The 19,736-nt window shown below is 37.1% G+C and overlaps 1 protein-coding gene and 1 long non-coding RNA gene across 8 annotated transcripts in view; one reads left to right on the top strand and one right to left on the bottom strand.

Moving 5' to 3' along the window:
- LOC309494255 overlaps positions 1-19,736 on the top strand; it is a 96,305-nt gene that overhangs the window by 18,643 nt on the left and 57,926 nt on the right. The window lies entirely within an intron of this gene.
- Positions 1-19,736, bottom strand: part of grin2bb (glutamate receptor, ionotropic, N-methyl D-aspartate 2B-b) — a 115,488-nt gene that overhangs the window by 89,044 nt on the left and 6,708 nt on the right. For all 7 annotated transcript variants that reach the window (XM_082163499.1, XM_082163505.1, XM_082163506.1 and 4 more), the window contains one exon: positions 7,146-7,748. In XM_082163499.1, the coding sequence (XP_082019625.1) occupies positions 7,146-7,748 (603 nt within the window). The remainder of the gene's footprint in view (positions 1-7,145; positions 7,749-19,736) is intronic.

Below are 19,736 nucleotides of genomic sequence, written 5' to 3'. Positions count from 1 at the left end.
TTTAAAAAGTCAATCAAAATATAAGAACATGTCCTGTGCGAGTCAACCTCGGACAGACTGAACTGAAACTCAACTGCAAAACAGATTGTGGACTGTAGCAGTGTTATTTTATATATAATATTATAGTATTTATTAATATTTTGAATAGTTTTTATTTTTATATGTACATTTTTCTATTTAAGTTGAAGTATTATATAATATATTTTAAGGTGCATTCAAGATCCAGAAGGAAGACCAATCAGTGCAAATAAGTAACTGTATACGGAAGATGCTCTAATAATTTTTGTAATTTTAGTACTTCAACTTGTTTTTATTTCATTTGGTTTACAATGCATATATATATATATATATATATATATATATATATATATATATATATATATATATATATATATATATATATATGATTAATTGTGAATAATTAGTTTGTTTATATTTTTAGTCTCCAGCATGACAATATATTTAATATTCTCAGTCAGTCCCTAAAATTCATCCAGTGAAAAAGTATCACGTCCACCGTTCACATTTCAATCTTCAGTTCATATCAAGCATGATTCTCTGTAACGAGATCTTGACACATCAACCATCTGCAGCCATACACATCAAAGAAGCACCAATCAGGAAAACTGATCTGAGCTGCATGTTCAGTGAACTTCTTCTTGGAAATAAACTGCAGTCTGTGTTTGGATAAATAGTGTCCCTCTTGAGAAATATAAAGCAACCTGTTCCATTAAAGCAAAGGCTGTTCAGGATGGGGGTCACTGATTTACCACCAGGTTTCAGCAGTAATGGCTGCCCCCTTAAACACCCCGAGAACACTAGGTGTACGGAGTTTTCCGAAAACTGTTTAAAAATAAGTCTCCTTGGGACGGCCGTGATTATGCATGCAGCTGCAAAAAGCTTGAGAATGTTGTGTTAAAGTCTAGGTAATATTTGTCTGCACGGTGTATTTAACACTGCGAGTGTCTGCAGTTATCGTCCCCATCTGTTTCTCCTTTTTTCCAAGATGACAAAATAAATGTACTTGACTCCCTGTTTTTTACTGTGTGGCATTTACAAAAAGTCCCTCTGACATTTCCTTCTCTTTCTGCACTTTTCTCCCTCCCTCAGTCTCATCTTTTTTTTATTACCTTCTTTCTTATTGGCCAGAGAGAGAAAAAAAACATTGTCTTTTGAAAAACAAATCTGCATAGCTTTTTTTTTTTCTCTAATTCTCTCTCCCTTTCTTCTGCCTCTTTGGAACACAGTCATCTTAATGAAGCACATTGCAGGTAGTTCACGACAGCACTGACAGTACACAGCACTATGCGTTCTGTCACATCTCTTTCCAGCACTTCAGACCTCCACTGACTTAACAGCAGGCACAAGTCTGCTACACAACTCTGACCTTGGCGGAAAAAAAGGGAAAGAGAGTAACATGTGGAAACATGCATGAGAGGAATCGAAGATATTGAGGGGGAAAAAGAAGAGACAGTGTGGCTCTGTTCCAAACCCGAGTGAGTCTACTGTCTACACACGCAGCTACTCTCCAAGCATCCTAATCAAACGTTCTCAGTAATGATCCACATACACAACTTACTGCCACTCATCTATTAAGTGTAAGGTTTACGTGAAGCACGCAATGTGTCTTTAAGGTTAGTTATCTAAACATTTTGGTTAAAGTCATCATGAAATGGAATTTGGCCACTCTTGTTTTTATCTATGCAATATTTGAGGATTAATTATAAATGATTTATCCATGCACATCATTTTGTAAAAAAAAATTATTCATGTACCCTCGAAATCTTTAAATCAAGATAACGTCCCTTCTCACTTGCAGCTCCCCGGTTTAGACAAATATATTCTAGGAAAGTTTTGCCAACGCTCCCATGAAGTTATGAAAACGTTATTTCTGAATTAAATTTTAAAACTTCAAAACGTTTTTTTTCTTGGTTATGCTAACGTTAAGGGAACGTTACTTTTAAATGTTCTCTGAACAAGAAGTAACATTTAAAATATGTTAGACAAATGTCCAACTAAAAGGTTTCAGAAAAAACGTTACATGAACGATGTATAAATAATGATTTTTTGCTAACGTTTTAAGAACATTATTAAAGAATAGATAACTTTGAAATGTTATTAATCCGTGTTTTAATCCGTCTCTTTTGTCCACTTTCGACCACTTCTGTCCTCAGCCGACAAAGTTTAAATCCCGTCTGGCTAGTGTGCTTCCCATAGTGTTTACACATTAGGGGCCCTATCTTGCACCCAGCGCAATTGACTTTGTACACCGACGCATGTATCATTCCTATTTTGCACCCACGCAAAGCGGACTTTTCCCTCCACAGATGCACGTCGGTTAACTAAGAAATACACTTGCGCTCCCGGGGGCGGTTCAGTGCAAAGAGGAGGCGTGTTCTGGCGCAAACGTTCCTTCATGCTATTTTGCAGGTTTAGAAAACAATTGCGCCACTAACCAGGAAAAAATAGTTTAAAGTCAGTGGCGCGTTGCGCATGTTATTCATATGCTATTTTAAGGGCGCATGCTTGGCCATAATCAATGTAGCGTGTGCACAACGCGCACTTTGATTCTCTCATCTACACAGAAGCAGCAGTTTTCATTTTTGCAAATCATACATTATTACGATAGATAGATAGCTAGATAGATAGCTAGATAGCTAGATAGATAGATAGATAGATAGATAGATAGAAAGATAGATAGACAGACAATTTATTATAAAAGCATACATCTAACTTACACATTTACCCAAATTATCATACGCCTGTTTAACCGAAGTTAATTTGGGTGGGTTTCTCCATCCCCAATGTCCCTGACGAGAACGTCGGTCACCTCGGCTGTGAACCGCTGCCGGCGCGCGCCTGGCAAATCTGCCGTTATAATAGGAATCCGCTTTAGAACAAGCGCGTCTGCTCTTAAAGGGAATGTGAGATGTCGCTCTGATTGGTTTATTTCACGTTACGCCCAAACCACACCTATGAATAATGAAGCTACTTCAGACCAACCCCTTTTAGATTTGCGCCGGGCGCAAGAGGCATTTATCCCGCCGGGAAAATAGCAACAGCGCCGGAGATCCGCCCACAAAGTTACTTGCGCTTTGCGCTTGACACTTGCGTTTCAGATCGTTAAAATAGGGCCCTAGGTCAGTAAGCGGAGAGAAGGCTCTTTTGCGGCTGTTCGAACACATTCGACCACATGGTCAAAGTGGACAAGCTCAAAATGTTTTGGACACCGTTTACACCTTAACGTCATCTACTTGTGATCCGATCGACCAAAACGCATCTTAAAACCAGGTCTAAACAGGGTTTAAAAGAACATTTGTTTATAACATTGAGAGAACCTTGCCAGAACGTTCCCTGTTATCTAGGTCTTCTCTTCTCTGATGAGGTTTTTCGGCGCAAGGGGGGACAACGTGTCACTAATATGAGATCACAGCAGTAGCAAACCACAAAGATCCAGTCAATTCCTGATGGACAAAATCAAGCCCCACCCTAAATCTTTTATTGTTCGAGAAGCGGTTTCATGATATACGTTACAACAGAGGAAAAAAGATCAAAACTTCAATTTCATGCTGACTTAAAAGACAAATATGGGTCCTATCAGAGATGGGGACTCGAGTTTGAGACTCGGACTCGAGTGCGACTTAAGTCGCACACAGCGTGACTTCAGACTCGACTTGAGACTCGTCCTCGAAAGACTTCAGACTCGAGCTGCGGGACTCGTGAACAATGTTTATTATTAGGAAACGTCTGACGAGCTCGCTGTTATTCCCCTCCCTCCGTTACCTATAACCTGCCTACGTAACTGCGGCACGCGGTCACACATGAGAGGACAACAAACATTTCGACTGCACCAGCCGCTGGCCGCACTGTCACGCATTCACCGTGAGACTCACGCGATTGACACTTTTCACACGCTCTCACGACACACATCCATTTTCTCACGCACAGAAAAATCGCGAAGCAAAGAGGACAAGGAGACCGACAGACTAGACAGAGCAGGTACTTAATGATATAAAAAAAAATCTCAGCTCTCAAATTCTGTCAATTCTATTACGAAATTCAAACAATAAATACCGTTTTGGCGCTTGTAAATGTGACGTGACAGATCCCTAACGGCACGTGAACCGACCCTTTCTATTTGCTAATAGTAAATAAACACGACGCTGTTGAAAGATACAGTACAACTTACCGAAATGTACATTCCTCATACATGATATCGATCAATCAGTGTTTTTCAGTGTTTTTCATCCACGGAAAGGGGTCAATAAAAGTATATTTTTATAATAGTATATTTCACATCATTTGGTTCGTTGCAATAGTGTTTTGCATTTAGCTACAATGTGATGTTTTGCAGTTTTGCACTAAATAGGAGTATGTCAAATTTAGTTCTGTAAGTGTAAGGTATAACATTTTTATATATTTGGTCTTATAGCCCCACAGAGCCAGCACAATAGGAGCCAATGCCTTTCATTATAATTCAGCGACAAACAAGGGAGTCCTTTTTCTTCAGAAACTCAATTTATGGTCTGTACTGTATGTTCATGCTACAAGTCAAAATACAGATATTAACTTAAAAGTAAAGCATTCTTTGTGTTTTTGTCATGTTGCAATAGCCTGTTTACATTGAGTATACCAAAATCAAAGCTGATACTGTAATAAATAAAGGAGTCATAATAACATATTACATGCTTTGAATTCCTTATATATAGCTATGCAGTGTTCTAAGCAGCCTGGATGGGTCGCTGTACGTGATGCAACACTTATTATAACCACAATAGACTTGAGACTTGACTTGGACTCTAGCTCAAAGACTTGAGACTTGACTTGGACTCTAGCTCAGAGACTTGAGACTTGACTTGGACTCTAGCTCAAAGACTTGAGACTTGACTTGGACTCTAGCTCAGAGACTTGTGAGCATCTCTGGGTCCTATCTACATGAATGGAGAAAGACTTAAATTCAAAACGTATGTTAAAAATATATTTCAATTACATTTTTCAAATCAGCACTAAACAACAACAATTGTATCATAACCTTTGTTTGCTCAAAATCATGCAAAATATTAGTATTAAATAACAGGCTGGTCCAGTTACTGAACAAGCTTGTTCTAGAGACTTTTATTTCCATTCATATTTCAATGAGTGGTTTATCTTGTCATACCTGTATTTGTAACTTGAATGTTTGAGTCTCTGCTTCCAGTTCTTTTAGCTGTACAAAAATGGTCCTTTATACTGCTAGATACTGCATGAACTTGAACTGGTAATTGATATAAATACAGTGGTTTGTAGCACAAATGGTTTTACCATTTACAGCACTTTATTCTTCTAGTTATTTACCTTTAGCGGCTAATAGATAGGAAGTCTTGCACATTCATGAACAAATTGCTTCTGCTTTGCATAATAAGGTAGATAAGTAAAAAAAAAAAAACTCTTTTATCTGCACTTTTCAATATATTTTAATATACATACATACATACTGACATATATATGTGTATATATTAGGGGTGGAACAGTACATGTATTCGTATTGAACCGAGACGGTACGGGCGTCACGGTTCGGTGCATGAATACACACGGAGAATACACGGTATAAAAATAAATAAAACTTGCGTGCAAATTAATTAATGTAATGCGGAACTACTGTTAGATACGCGGGTTCTTTAGGGACACCTAATCTGTAGCTCCGCCTTAGCTCTGAAGCTCCGTGGTTATAACTTATTGGCTATAATCATAGACATAATATCTATGGCTATAATCATAGACAGGCTATAATAGACAGGCTGCGAAGTTTGCAATGCTGGAATATGTTGTGTGTGCGCGTGTGTGCGCGCGCGTGCGTGCGCGTGTGTGCGCGCGCGTGTGTGTGTGTGTTCAGAGAGGCGCGGGCGCGGTCGAACAGTGGAAACATAAAAACATACTTATTTTGTTCATTGGACATCATTCAAACTGCAAAGTGTTTACTTATATTTGTGTACACTCGTAATAAAACACAACATTGTGCTTTTGTCAAACTGTAAACTCTTGTCAAACTGTAACCTACAACTGTCACCCAACACAGTGAGTAAGTTACACATTCTACATTGATTAAAATAAAATAAAATTGGTTTTTAATGGTAGTATTATTTTATACAGAAATAAATTATTTATAATTCAGATGAGAATAAAGTTAGTGTTATAAAAATTTCAAGGAAAACAAATATATTGATCTGAAATATAGCAAATGAATTTTAAATTCATTCAGGTACAATTACCAAACATATCTCAAGGTCTTTTTGTCTTTTTATTAATTTAATTAATAAACTAATTATATAAAACTATTGGCAATGCACTACAAATAAACTGGTTCTATGCCTTTACTTTATTAATAAAACTTATTTAAAAAATACAAGGCTTAAAACATTTATTTTCCTTTGGTGGAACAGCCTACAGACATGCACAATAAAAAAAAATTTGCCTTCTACATTTTTGTTTTGCTTTTCCCTCCATTGTACCGAACTCGTACCGAACCGTGATGTCTGAACCGAGGTATGAACCGAACCGTGACTTCTGTGTACCGTTCCACTCCTAGTATATATCATTCAAATATATTGAAAAGATTGATAAAATTCCCTCTAATAAATACAAACATATAAGCAAACATGGATTAACAAGGATTTATGGCATTTATTAATTTTTGTTAATGTTAGTTCATTGTTTGTTCAATGTTCAAATTTGTTGGATCACAGTGGATACATGATGTTAACAGATATCATTTCCGATTTTAAATATTAGTAAATGTTGAGATTTACAATAATTAAGATTAATAAATGCTGTAGAAGTATTGTTCATAGTTAGCTCATGTTAACTAATGTAGTTAACAAATGGAACTTTTAAAACTGTGAAGTAAATGTACTAATATTAAGAAATAAAAAAATTATATTATGATTTATAATCAGCAAATCTTTCAACTCTGTAAACCATCTTGGAACAAGCTTCACTTAGCTCATCACAATGCATTCTGGGATTGCTTTATCCACTAAAAATACTTTTGTTTTAGAATCTGCTGAAAATTAAGTTTCTTATAAAGGCAGCAAAATGTATCCTCATCTGAACAACATTTGCACCTAAAATGCCCTAAAATATGTAGGTAGCAGTTAAGTCTTTCATACCTTGGCGGCCATGATCATGGAAGAGCCTCCGCGGATGCCCAGGATGGGGATGTGCGTCTGAGCCGAGATGAAGTCCAATATCTGGGCGATGGCCTCCTGATCGGTATCGTCCCCAAACACCACGCCCTGGAGCCAGTTCCGTGACATTAGAGCACAGATGCGGTTTATGATACTCTTGGGGTCTGTTTCGTTCATAGTGACCAGCTCGACTTTAGGAGAGAGAGGCACGTGTAGGAAGTCCTCTTTCTCCAGACCTTCAGAGAGAGACACCTCGCTGGAGTTTCCCACAAGGATCACCGCGATGCTAAGGCCTTGAGCAAACTTTGGTGGCAAGGGAGGACCCACTGGATTGACTCCTGGTGGAGGATAATGAGGAGGGCTGATGATCGATTGGCCTCGCTCGCTGCCAGGCGTCCCAATCCCGCCTCCACGGCGAGACTCGCAGGTGGGGAAGAAGAAGAGAGAGAGGAGAAGCAGCGAGAGGGAGAGGGTCGGTTTGGAAGAGGAAGCGAGGGAGACGAAAGACAGGACGCGACGGTCGGAGAAAGGGGAAGAGGAGAGGTGGAGGCTGACAAGCATGGCGGAGGAGTGAAGATACAGTCCCTGCAGACAGAGAAAAAGAGGAGACAGAGGGAGACAACTTTAGTTTGGGAGATGAATTCGCATCAAATCTACATGATCTGAACTTGACTCTGGCTGGTGAAAGTTGAGTCGCAGTACGCAAGTAAAGCTGACGAGCCTGTCGTTTTAAAAAGAGCATGTGTCCTCATTTCAACGGTCTGTCCTCTTCATTATTGACGTATGTTGGACAGAAATCACAGAAACTGGCAATCTTGAGAAATTAGGTCGTTTGCAGCAGTAAACACACTTACGTTTATCTAACTAAGTACATGCAAAAGACTTCTAATGTTTTTACAGTTAGAGCTACACTATGTAACATTTTTCTTTGAAATTAACAACTTAAATTGTACAGCGTACATCATTAAACCATCTTGCCCTAAATCACTATGGTAAGCCTATAATTATTTATTTTAAGAGAGGTCAGGATGGATTTAGCAAATTTTATAAAAATACAGTTTTATAGTTTTTATTTTTACCTTTAATAACATCCCAAATAAAGGTTTTGTCAAATCTGAGGACAATTTTGTCCCCAAATTATTATTTGATGCTTTTTATACTGGGGATTTGCCACTGACATCAGTTGTTTTTATCCTGAGCTAACTAATGCTATTTTCTGTCCCTTGTGGGGACATTTGTTCCTACAGTGTAGACAAAGCCTGGCCTACACATTCATGCACTTCAAAAATGAGCTCAAAGAGTTCAAATAACCTAGATTGTGAAACACAGTGAGAGAAAAAAGTAACCGTGTGTGTACAGAGAGAGATAAATAGGGAGAGTAATGTGTGCACAATGAATACCAAATGCAATCAGATGAATAAGATACAAGATGATTTATCAGCAAACAGCATATTCTCTCACACACAAACAAATACACACATAGTAACTGACATTGGCCAGTTATCTTTCTGTGATGTTTTTGAGGAACACTTATTGTTATTTAGAGCCATTATCATTATCAGAGGTGTGAAACAAGATAGTCATTAGGGAAAATGTTTCTGTCTGTTTGTTAAAGGTGCAGTAAGCGATTTCTGAAAGTGGATCGGACTAGGCAGCACAACACACTTGTAGCCAATCAGCACCAGGGGGTGTATACACTCATGATGGGGGAGGAGAGCGAGTGAGCAAGAGGGAGATTTGAAGAAAGACTGTAGAAAGAGAGATGGCTGAGAGACATTACAAAAGAGAAAAGGTCAGAGGATTATCACTGTAAAAAGATGGGTTATGATCAGGCAAGAGCTTTAGGACCCGTGTTAATATTAGCCTTGTTTCTGCTCCATATGTGAGTATTGAGTAACATTGGTTTCACAGAAACAACACATGCTGTTGTTGTAATGTTAGCTATAGTAACAGGACAGTTTTTGAGAGTCATTGTTTGTCTGGAGCTTCTGTGCTGCTGACGACTAACAACAAACTCTTGATTGTATTCTTGTGTACTGTATGTTTATTTTTTGTTCTTCCTTGTCGTTTGTTCGTCATCTTCACTTTTTTCATTTTTCGCGAAGCATTATTTTGTTTTGCTTCAGCTATGATAAAGCTCTCATCCACACTTGCATTGAGTGTTTGTGCATTTTGGGGGAGGAGCAATGAAGGGAGGGGTGTGTTTGTTTGGGTTGATTTCAAATATCAACATTGTTTCTCATAAATCGCTTACTGCACCTTTAATGATGGAATTTCTGAAACATACTAAAAAACACAAAATTGTTTGATTAGTGCAGTTTCATTTCTTGACATTTTTCATTGAAACGGGAATTTGCGCAGACACTACCGTTCCAAAATTTGAGGTCAGTAAGACTAATACTTTTATACAGCAAGTATGCATTGATCAAAAGTAACAGTAAAGAAATGTATAATGTTGCAAAAGATTTCTAGGTAACACTTTATTTTACAGTGTCTTACCATATGTACTTACCATAGTATTAACAGTAAATTAGGCATAACTAGGGTTAAATTAGGCATAACTAGGGTTAGACATGCAACTAACCCTAAACCAAACCCTGATCCTACCCTAACCCTATAGTAAGTACATGTAGTTAATTAATATTACTCAGTACTTAAATATGTACTTACACTGTAACAATGACACCTTAAAATAAAGTGTAACCGATTTCTATTTCAAATAAATGTTGTTTGTTTGAACTTTTATTTTAAAAAATCCTGGAAAAAAATCATCATGGTTTTCACAAAAAACTATTACACAAAACAACGATTTTGAATGTTGACAATAATAAAAAATGTTTCTTGAGCAGCAGATCAGCATATAAGAATGATTTCTGAAGGATCATGTGACACTGAAGACTGGAGTAATGATGCTGAAAATTCAGCTTTGCATCACAGGATTAAATTACATTTGGAAATATATTCAAATAGAAAACTCTTAATTTAAATTGTAATAATACAATTCACAATATATTTGATTAAATAAATGCAATCTTGGTGAGCAGAGACTTCTTCCATTTTGCGTGCAAAAAGCATATTTATTTTTTAGCAAACGATACATTAAAATCATGTATTTTCTTATATTACAGTAGATATTTAACCAGTAGCAGCCTATTTTTGGAGGGTAACAGACTAAACGACATGCCAACTAACAGCCACAAAACTCATTTCAAGGGTCTTTAAAGAACAGGTAAAGAAAAACATGGTGGGTGAAGAGGAGGACAAAAGGATGAAAGGACAACATAAGGGAGGCATTGCTCGGAAAGAAAGCAAACACGCTTGAAAAAGGAAGACTGCTTTTACAAGGCTAATTATTGGAGGTTTGTCAGTGCTAATTGCAGGTACACATGCTAATTGTGAATTAGCTCTCTCTGCTGCATACGAGAGAAGAGACGGAGGAGGACAAAGTGTGGGAGGAAGAAAGAGAAAGAAAGAAAGAGAGAGAGAGAACTCAGTTGAGGGGGAATGGAAAAGTATGGAGATGAGCTGCAAAAAGAAATTGAAAAAAACGGAAAAGAGAAAATTAGAAGACTAAACGAATGAAGCAGAGACAGAACGAGAGTAGTGACGAAAAGAGAAAACGTTCTAATAATCAGCTCATTAAGAGGAGGTAAGCAAAGTGAAGCACACAGATCGGAAGGATGAGCACTAGATAGGGAGATAGAAGACTAGGAGAACAGCAGCTGAGTGAACAAGAGAGGGAGGAGAGACTAAGATGCTCTATTTGGCTCTGCCTCTCATTTTAACAGCACTTGGTTTCCATAGCAACTATTCAAATGAACCTTCCTCCACACACACACACACGCACACACACACACACACACACACAAACAGAGACTGCTATATACAGACACAGTTATATAGATTTTGTGGTCTTAAAGTCCATAGTAACACCTATTCACAGCCTATTGAAAAAGGTATTTTAGAGACACATTGTGAGCATACATGAAACCACCATCTCTTGCAATAATACTAATAATACTAAAAATAAATAAATGAAATAAAACACACACACACCTCCCACGCATTTTCTCCTAAGGAGCTCAAGGCTCAATGTCAGCTCCAGGAATGTTTTATCAAAAAGCATGTTACAGAACCGTGTGAAATGCTGATTGACAGCTGGGATATCAGATACACACCAGTGATACGTAGCCTACTTTTGAAAGTTCTCTCTTTGTGTTCAGGTGGCTTTAAGTCCAGTGTAAGTCCATGTTCCAGTTTCATTTGATGTTTACACAGTTTCTGGATTAAAAGCATGAGGAATATCATTTATATGATATTATTAGTATATTACCATACTATTTTTTAATACCAAGTCGCATCAAATGTAAAAACACGTTTTCAAATGGAAATAAAAACTATATATCAAGCCATTAAAATTTTGATTCTAATTAACTACATGATGTGCCGATTAATTAATCTTATTAATCACAAAATGATCACACATCAGTTTTGGCTGAGAAATTACCCCCAAAAGATCATTTAAAGTCATTAAAGTGTTAAATGAGAAAAGCATCAAAAAGACATTACAAGAAGTAGCTTTAGAAAGATTTTTTTTTATTTGATTCAACATTTAGGCTACAACGGCCATGTTTTTTTTGTTTGTTTTTTTCATAAGCTGCATCTGAATTAGTATTTAGATATATTTACAGTCCGTTTAGCAGCTCAGAGGTGGCCTGATTGCAATTACACTTCAATTACAATTGCATAAATAATGAAATGGGATTAATAGGTTTTAAATGGATTTTTTATTAATATGGAAATATTAAATTATTTTGTTAATGAAATTATACTCTCAATAAGAAACCAAAACTGCCAGTAGGTGGCGGTAAATGTCTTAACGAGTAAGTCGTTGAGTATTTCATTCATTCAATTTGTTCAACAGGTCGATTCATTATCCACTGAATCAATACTTCACCCCATTGATTTGCTAAAAACGTGAAGTCATTCAGAAACGAAACACCGCTGTCTGTTGCTCGGAGACACACAACAGTTTTGCACAATAGTGGCTTTATAGGTAATATCTTCGCAGGCAAAATTGAGCATAATCAGTTAATATTGTGTCTAAAATATAACACAATATTAACTTCTTATTTATTGAACTGTTGTATAAAATCAATACCACATTTGCGCTTGTGCTTTTGGGACAAAAACAGCATTCATGTGATATTGCTTAAAGGGATAGTGAAATGAAAATTGTGTCACCATTTACTCATCCTCAGGTTGCATTAAATGCATTAATCATTTCAATGTGTTATTTTTTTCTGTATTGTACTGATAGCCAGTCACTGACATGAAGGCACGGCTTTTCACTTGTGTTTTTTCTTAATGTTAAACCCAAAGAGCTCAAGGCAGGTTTTGATCTCATTCTGAACCATTGTTGACTAGTGTAGCTGTTGAACTAGAAATGCACACATTATTTCAGTTGTTATATATTACATAAATACATCATATATACAGCTATTGTAATATTTGTAATTATTTGCTCTCAGACATACATGCTTGCACACTCAAACTGCATCTATCTATGTCTGTTGTCACTGTATAGGGTGTTTATTGTGAAGAATTCCAGTGTCGCTCAGCATTTGCTGGATGGCTACCACCAACGCTTAAGTTTAACTGACACAGACAACAAAAAATGTTACATATACACGCACATTCCCTGTGGTGCTGTATAATATCCATGCATCTGCCTGCTCCGATAGATTGCTCTCTCTTGATTTTCTGCGAGACAGTTGTGCCTGATTGACAATTGGCTTAAGACGAGAGAATGGCCCCCAAGGGCCTCAGATTGGCTACAATGGTCAGAAAGCTTCCAACAAGCCTGTGCAAGTGTGTTGGTGTCAGCTAAAATGCCACTTAGAATGACTTATTGATCTTAAAAGCAGTCGATGATCAAAACTAGAACCAAACCAACATGATAACCGCAATCCAGAACAAACCAAACAAGACTTACAAGTAAAACCGACACAATTAAACTGAGTGAACACAGGGAAGGGTAGCCGACAACATGTGTGACAGGTGATTCAAAGGTATCCTGACATTGTTCATGCTTTAGAGGGCGAGAGAGGATGTGAAATGAATGAATTCAAGTGTGTAGTCTGTGTACATTTGAGCAGTGTAACGCATCTCTGTTTCTTTCATTGCTTTGGGAAACACAGATAAGGCGTTTTTCTACGCAGTCCTCCATCTCAGTTCTTCCTGGCGAAGTAATAAATTATGTATTCAACAAAATGTTTGTACAAAAGCACATCACAGACTCCCTCCCATCTCATACGAGCTCTGTTTCAGAACGGGGTGGGAAAGCTTTGATAACAACCAGAAACTGAATTAACATTCATTGATGCAGTTATACAGAATGAATTCCGATAAACCCGAGACAGTTGATTCAGTTTCCGGAACACACAAAAATGTTATTTAATTCAGCATAAAGAGATGACAGAGGCTTGTAACATATCGTGTAACAGAAGAACCGCACGCACACATGCACGCGCATGCACTCACACACAGATCACACTTAAAGTGAGAGATTAGGCTGTCTAGTAATCCAGTGCAACACTATGGAGGTATACGACCTGCCTTCTTACGTCAAATCTCTGGGTACATGCAACACACAAATACCGAAACAGGCAAATAACACTATCAGAGGGAAACAACTTTAGCCAGCATTTCTGTCTTGGCTTCCGTGCAAGCATACGTTCCCAAATACACACCTCACACACACTCCAAGTCTCTAAGGTATATCTGTCATATGGCACTGTGAGCGCGATTCCATTAACCAGTGTTTATGAACTCCTGCATCTGAGCTGTAACCTTTACTGAAGTGCTCTCTCCTCATAATGACGCCTAAATAACAGCCAGCAGCGGTTTGTTCTGATTGCAACTGAGGCATAGATGCCAAAATCAAGCTTCCCAGTATTAAATCAGATTTTTGTGAGAATTATTCGATTATCATTTTGTTCACTGAGAATATCACAGGGTACGTTTATACACACTACAGCGGTCAATTCCCTGTCATATTTGACCATCTATTATCTAGGTGACTGTACAACCTCGAAATCTCTGTGTACAAGATTTTTTCAAGATTACATTTTTTAGAAAATGACATTCACTTCTGCGCTATGATTTGATTTGCAATTAGGTTAATGAATATTATGTGACAACTGCTGGTGTCATCTTAATCAGCAGATGTCTCAGTTTAATTTGATGTACATTACCATTCAAAACTTTGGGGTCATTTCTTTATTATTTTTTTTTGTAAGAAATTGATACTTTTTCAGCAAGGATGCATTACATTTATCAAAAGTAGAAAAGCCTTGTAAAAAGCTATTTCAATTCAAATAAATGCTGTTCTTTTAAACTTTCTGTTAAAAAAAAAATCCTGGTAAAAATGCCTCCCCGTTTCCACAAAAATATTAAGCAGCACAACTGTTTTCAACATGAATAATAATAATAAAAAGATTCTTGAGCAGCAAATCCGCATATTAGAATGATTTCTGAAGGAAATGAAAATGTTACTTTAGCCACCATAGGAATAAGTTACTTTTTCAAATATTGTAAAATAGAAAACAGTTACTTTAAATTGAAATAATATTTCACAATATTACTGTAATTACTGTATTTCATTTTTGATCAAATAAATCCAGCCTTGGTGAGCATAAGAGACTTCTTTCAAAAACATATTAAAAATATTGCCGACCTTAATGATTAGTGTATAACATTTATTCAACCTTTGACCTAAATATTAAAAAGCCTAGAAAATAGCCCATTAGCCCATTTGTTATGTGTTCAATAATATTTGAACCTTTTTTAATTTAAATGCTTAAAATAAATGGTTTAAAATAAAAAATAACGCACAAAAACGAAACGATGTCTGTTTTGTAATGGTGTTACAATCCACTCCACCTATTGTTGTACCACAGTTATGAAATTACACAGTTGTCGATTTTAAAACAATTTTAAATGATAGTAGATAAATTCTGGTAAATATGAGATACGTTTGAGTTAGAAATTGTTCTCCCTCATGTCATGAAAACATGCAGCACTACAAACACAATGCTACTAGCAGATGCACACAGAGACTCACAAAAACACCCAAATGAACAGACATGTTCACACACACACACACACACACACACACATACATGCATATATACATAAACACATACATGCATGCATACATACATACATACACACACACACACACACACACACACACACACACACACACACACACACACACATACATACGCACACACACATACATACATACATACATACATACATACAAACATACATACATACATACATACATATATACATACATGCATACATACATACATACATACACACACACACACACACACACACACACACACGCACACACACATACATACATACATACATACAAACATACATGCATGCATACTAGGACACACACAACTCAGCCCTAAACATATGCAAATCCATATGGGCCCTTTAAACTGAACTTACATTACCCACAACTTCACACACCTATACAAACACACAGGATGTGTGAGATTCTACGTGGAAAGTTTTCTTGGCCAACATATGTGGAGGAAAACTGCACTACTAGTGTACGCCAAATACTGTAAATGTTATGAATGGCTGCAACCATAACATCTGTAACAGACCGTACACACTCTGACAGACACAAGCGCAGTGATGAGCAGGTTTTCGGGTGAGAGATCACTTCCTCCCCTGAGGGCTTGGTGATGGCCTGCTTCTGTTTTGACCAATCACACGAGAGCATTGGCTCACCCCCCCTGCCCATTGGTCATGGGTAATTAATTACCAAGCTGTTCCTTGTTTAGGCCAAATGAATATCAGCACATGGTTACCATGAAACAATGAGCCCCATCCCAAATCACTCAATCGTCCACTCCTCGGTGCTTTGTAACACACCATGTAGCGTTCGCTAATGGACACCAAAGGGAGGAGGAAGTAGTTTGAGATAGTGAAAGTGACAGTGAAAGTGAAAGTGACACGTGACGGCCAAGTATGGTAACCCATACTTGGAATTTGACCTCTGCATTTAACCCATCCAAGTTAATGCACACACATTAGGAGCAGAGTAGTGAGTAGTTAACACACACACACTGCAAACATGGATACACACACCCAGAGCAGCGGGCAGCCTTTGTGTGGCGCCCGGGGAGCGATTAGGGGTTAGGTGCCTTGCTCAAGGGCACCTCAATCATTTCCCACCGGTTCTGGAATCGAACCAGCAACCTTTGGGTTACCAGTTCAACTCCCTTACCACTAGGCCATGACTGCCCTAGTGTACGATACGAACATGAGCTGTGATGTGGTGTAGTGCATCCTTTACTAGGGCATAGATCGTGTTTTAAATCACTTGGACTTCCACTACCGGTATGAGCAGGTCACTTTTTCCCAGTCCAAAACATCCTTTGCAAAGATCATATATATATAGGCCACTGAATGATGCTCAATCAACATTTTCTGTTATTAACAGTTCGTTGAGTTGGCATGATTCCTCCAAATTATTTGAATCTTAGAAAATCACTATAGCCTATGTTTTATGACCATTCATGTCTTTATATAATGCTGCATATAACCTTATATAACTGAAGCTGAAGAGTGTGAAATTAAACATTTCTTGTTCTTTGTATTTTTTATGATCAGAAAACTAGCTTTGCATATCGCTAGGCGATTAGCCTGCTAGCTTATACATTTGCTACATTTTGTACATATGTTTTTGATTAATCAGGCATTACAAATTACTACTGCTTGAGGTTCTAGGTGGACTCAACTGAACACCTGACCGATACACACACTTAGTATATATATATATATGAAAGTATACTTTTATTACATTTATATAATGTGAATGTTTGCAATCTTTCCAGATCTTTCCTATATCCAGAGACCTGACATGAATGGCAGAATAAGGCCAGTGAAGAATAAGTCAATTTCACACTTTTAAAAGGCCTCCACATGCAAAAAAATTTAAAATGCGATTTATATGACATTTGGGAAAAAAAATCATTCACGATGCACGTCTACTTTTGAACGGCCGTCAATTTGTGCCCCAAGATGGCACAGTTACAGCATCTTCCAGCAGGGGTTAACTGGACCATACCATCCAGCGAAACCTTGACCCCTTGGCATAAAGATCATTATTAGCTATTAATACATGTTTGATTAAGTTTTATATTAAAATCTAGAAGACGGTAAATCTCCAGGAATAGGATTGAGCATCCCTGCAGTAAAAGCAGACAGCAAAAAAATGCAGACCAAACGTTTCTTAGGTGACAGCTAATCTGATACATCCAGTATTTCTCACACACACACACACACAAAAAATAACAGCAAAGCAAAATATGGTATTGAACTGCTGTGTTTGGTATAATGATATTTTGACTGTTGTCTGCCGTACATATCCACTTCCTCGCAACTTTCCTGCCCATATCCTCCATTCCAAAGAAGCAGAATTTCATTAAACGACATAATGAATGACATAATGCCATTTAATATGCATATCACTCATCTCAGAGACTTATGACACTGTGCATGACTGGACAAGAGCTCATTAAGTCACTGTAACTCTATCCGTAATGAAGTCATGCGCTGTGATTAAGGCTAAGCTTTAACCAGCATAGTGAACGAGGGACGAGAGCCAAATTCACTCCTATGGTGATGGAGGTGTGAATTACAACAGGTGCACATTGATAAAGTGGCAATTCATCCCCATGAGGGGGAGGAGGGTCAAAAGACACACACATGCACACTCAGCCGTATCTTGCCTGTTAGCAAACTGACCTGTGCCATAAGGTATTCCTTTTGACCTGATTACACAGATGAACTCTGTGTTAAATGCGCCCATTACACATACACACAAATACACACATTGGAACCAAATCCCCTTAATGTGTTAGCCAATACTGTTAAAGCCGACGAGAAAAGACCAGTGCAGGATAATGACCTCCGTGTCATGTCAACCCATCTCTCCTGCTGCCACAAACACTTTCACACACAAACAGTTGTGCACTTCAGCAGACAACAGTTTGAACTCTGTATACCTTGCTTTTACTTTTCAGTTTTATCTGACCGTTTACTGCTGTACACAAACGAAAACTAAAAAATGAAAACACACTTTCAATTTTATTCAGTTTAGCAGTGAGTTAAGAGCTCTTTTTCTTTATATGTCTGTTTTTTCTTCATTTTATTGGAAGTTTTGTGCATTTACCTATTAGAGCTGCACGATTCTGGATCAATTGAGAATCACAACTTTTTTTTATTCAAACTGAGATCACGATTCTCCCTTGATTCTGAACAGACAACTCAACAAAATAACGTGTCATTTACCAGAGGTTCTGACAAAATGTTAAGTGCTGCAGTCTATTTAAAATGTTTAAAAAATCGGTTTGAATGAATGATTAAATGACTCACTCATAAATACTTCACTTGTTTCATTACTGGATGAATCAGCGTTTTGGAAAAAATCTTTTGAATAAATGATTCAATGACAGATATAGTTTTTAACAGTCAATTGTCGCCACCTACTGGCGTGACGATGTAATTGATAAAAAAAATATTTCTTTATATCCGACTTCTATACATCTATAGAATACACATCTATAAACTTTTATCCCAGTACTTCTGTGATAATTTGAATATTTGTATCACAGAAATTACTGATACTGTGTAATTGTGACACTGTTTCATATACATGACAACTGCTTTCTCTGGCTCAGCGACAGTGCGAACAAAGATTTGATTGTTCGATGTGTTAATACTTGTCAAGTGTTTAATAGACACAGCCGAATCGCTGTCGTTTAAGAATGAGATTGTGTGAGTGTTTGAATCGAGATCATGATCTTTAACGATTAATCATGCAGCTATAATGCCTATTACACCTTCTTTCTTTGTAAAGTTTGTCCTAGTTAAAAAAAATCTCATTTATATTTAATAATTCTTGATCATTTGAAACCAAACAAAAATCAAATAAGAATCCTGTAAACGAATTTTAAAAAATCCATCTAGAATATAAGTTATCCTAATGGTAAATGTTGTCCTATTAAGACAAGATTAATCATATTGGAATCAAATTAGGATCCTTCCAAATTATTGTAGAAATTCCTAAATTGGATTTAAGAATGTTTTTTTTAAAAACATAATAATAAAATAAAATGTATTAATAAAGTATTATTCATGATTATAATTTATATTATATTATATTAAACAGTTTAAAAAAATGAAAAGAACACCAATGTCTAGGCTTTATAACACCACTGTCCTGTTTCTCTGACTAGAAAGTACACAACATTCTAGCTCTCTATATTCACTCCTTCACAACAAAGCTACAAAACAAGTGAGCACCAACAAACCCACACCACACATTTCACTAACAAGTCATCATCCATCCCTGAGAGGCTTTTATTGACTATCATCTTTGTTGTTTGAAAACTAACATTTATAAGTCAAATTTCCCCAGTTTTCAGGATGATAGATTAAGGCTTGTTGTTTGCTCAGTCGGTACACAGAGACACA

This window comes from Leuciscus leuciscus, assembly GCF_965113295.1.
Source record: "Leuciscus leuciscus genome assembly, chromosome: 3".
NCBI classification, from domain to species: domain Eukaryota; kingdom Metazoa; phylum Chordata; class Actinopteri; order Cypriniformes; family Leuciscidae; genus Leuciscus; species Leuciscus leuciscus.
This window is presented reverse-complemented; position numbering and strand designations above follow the sequence as displayed.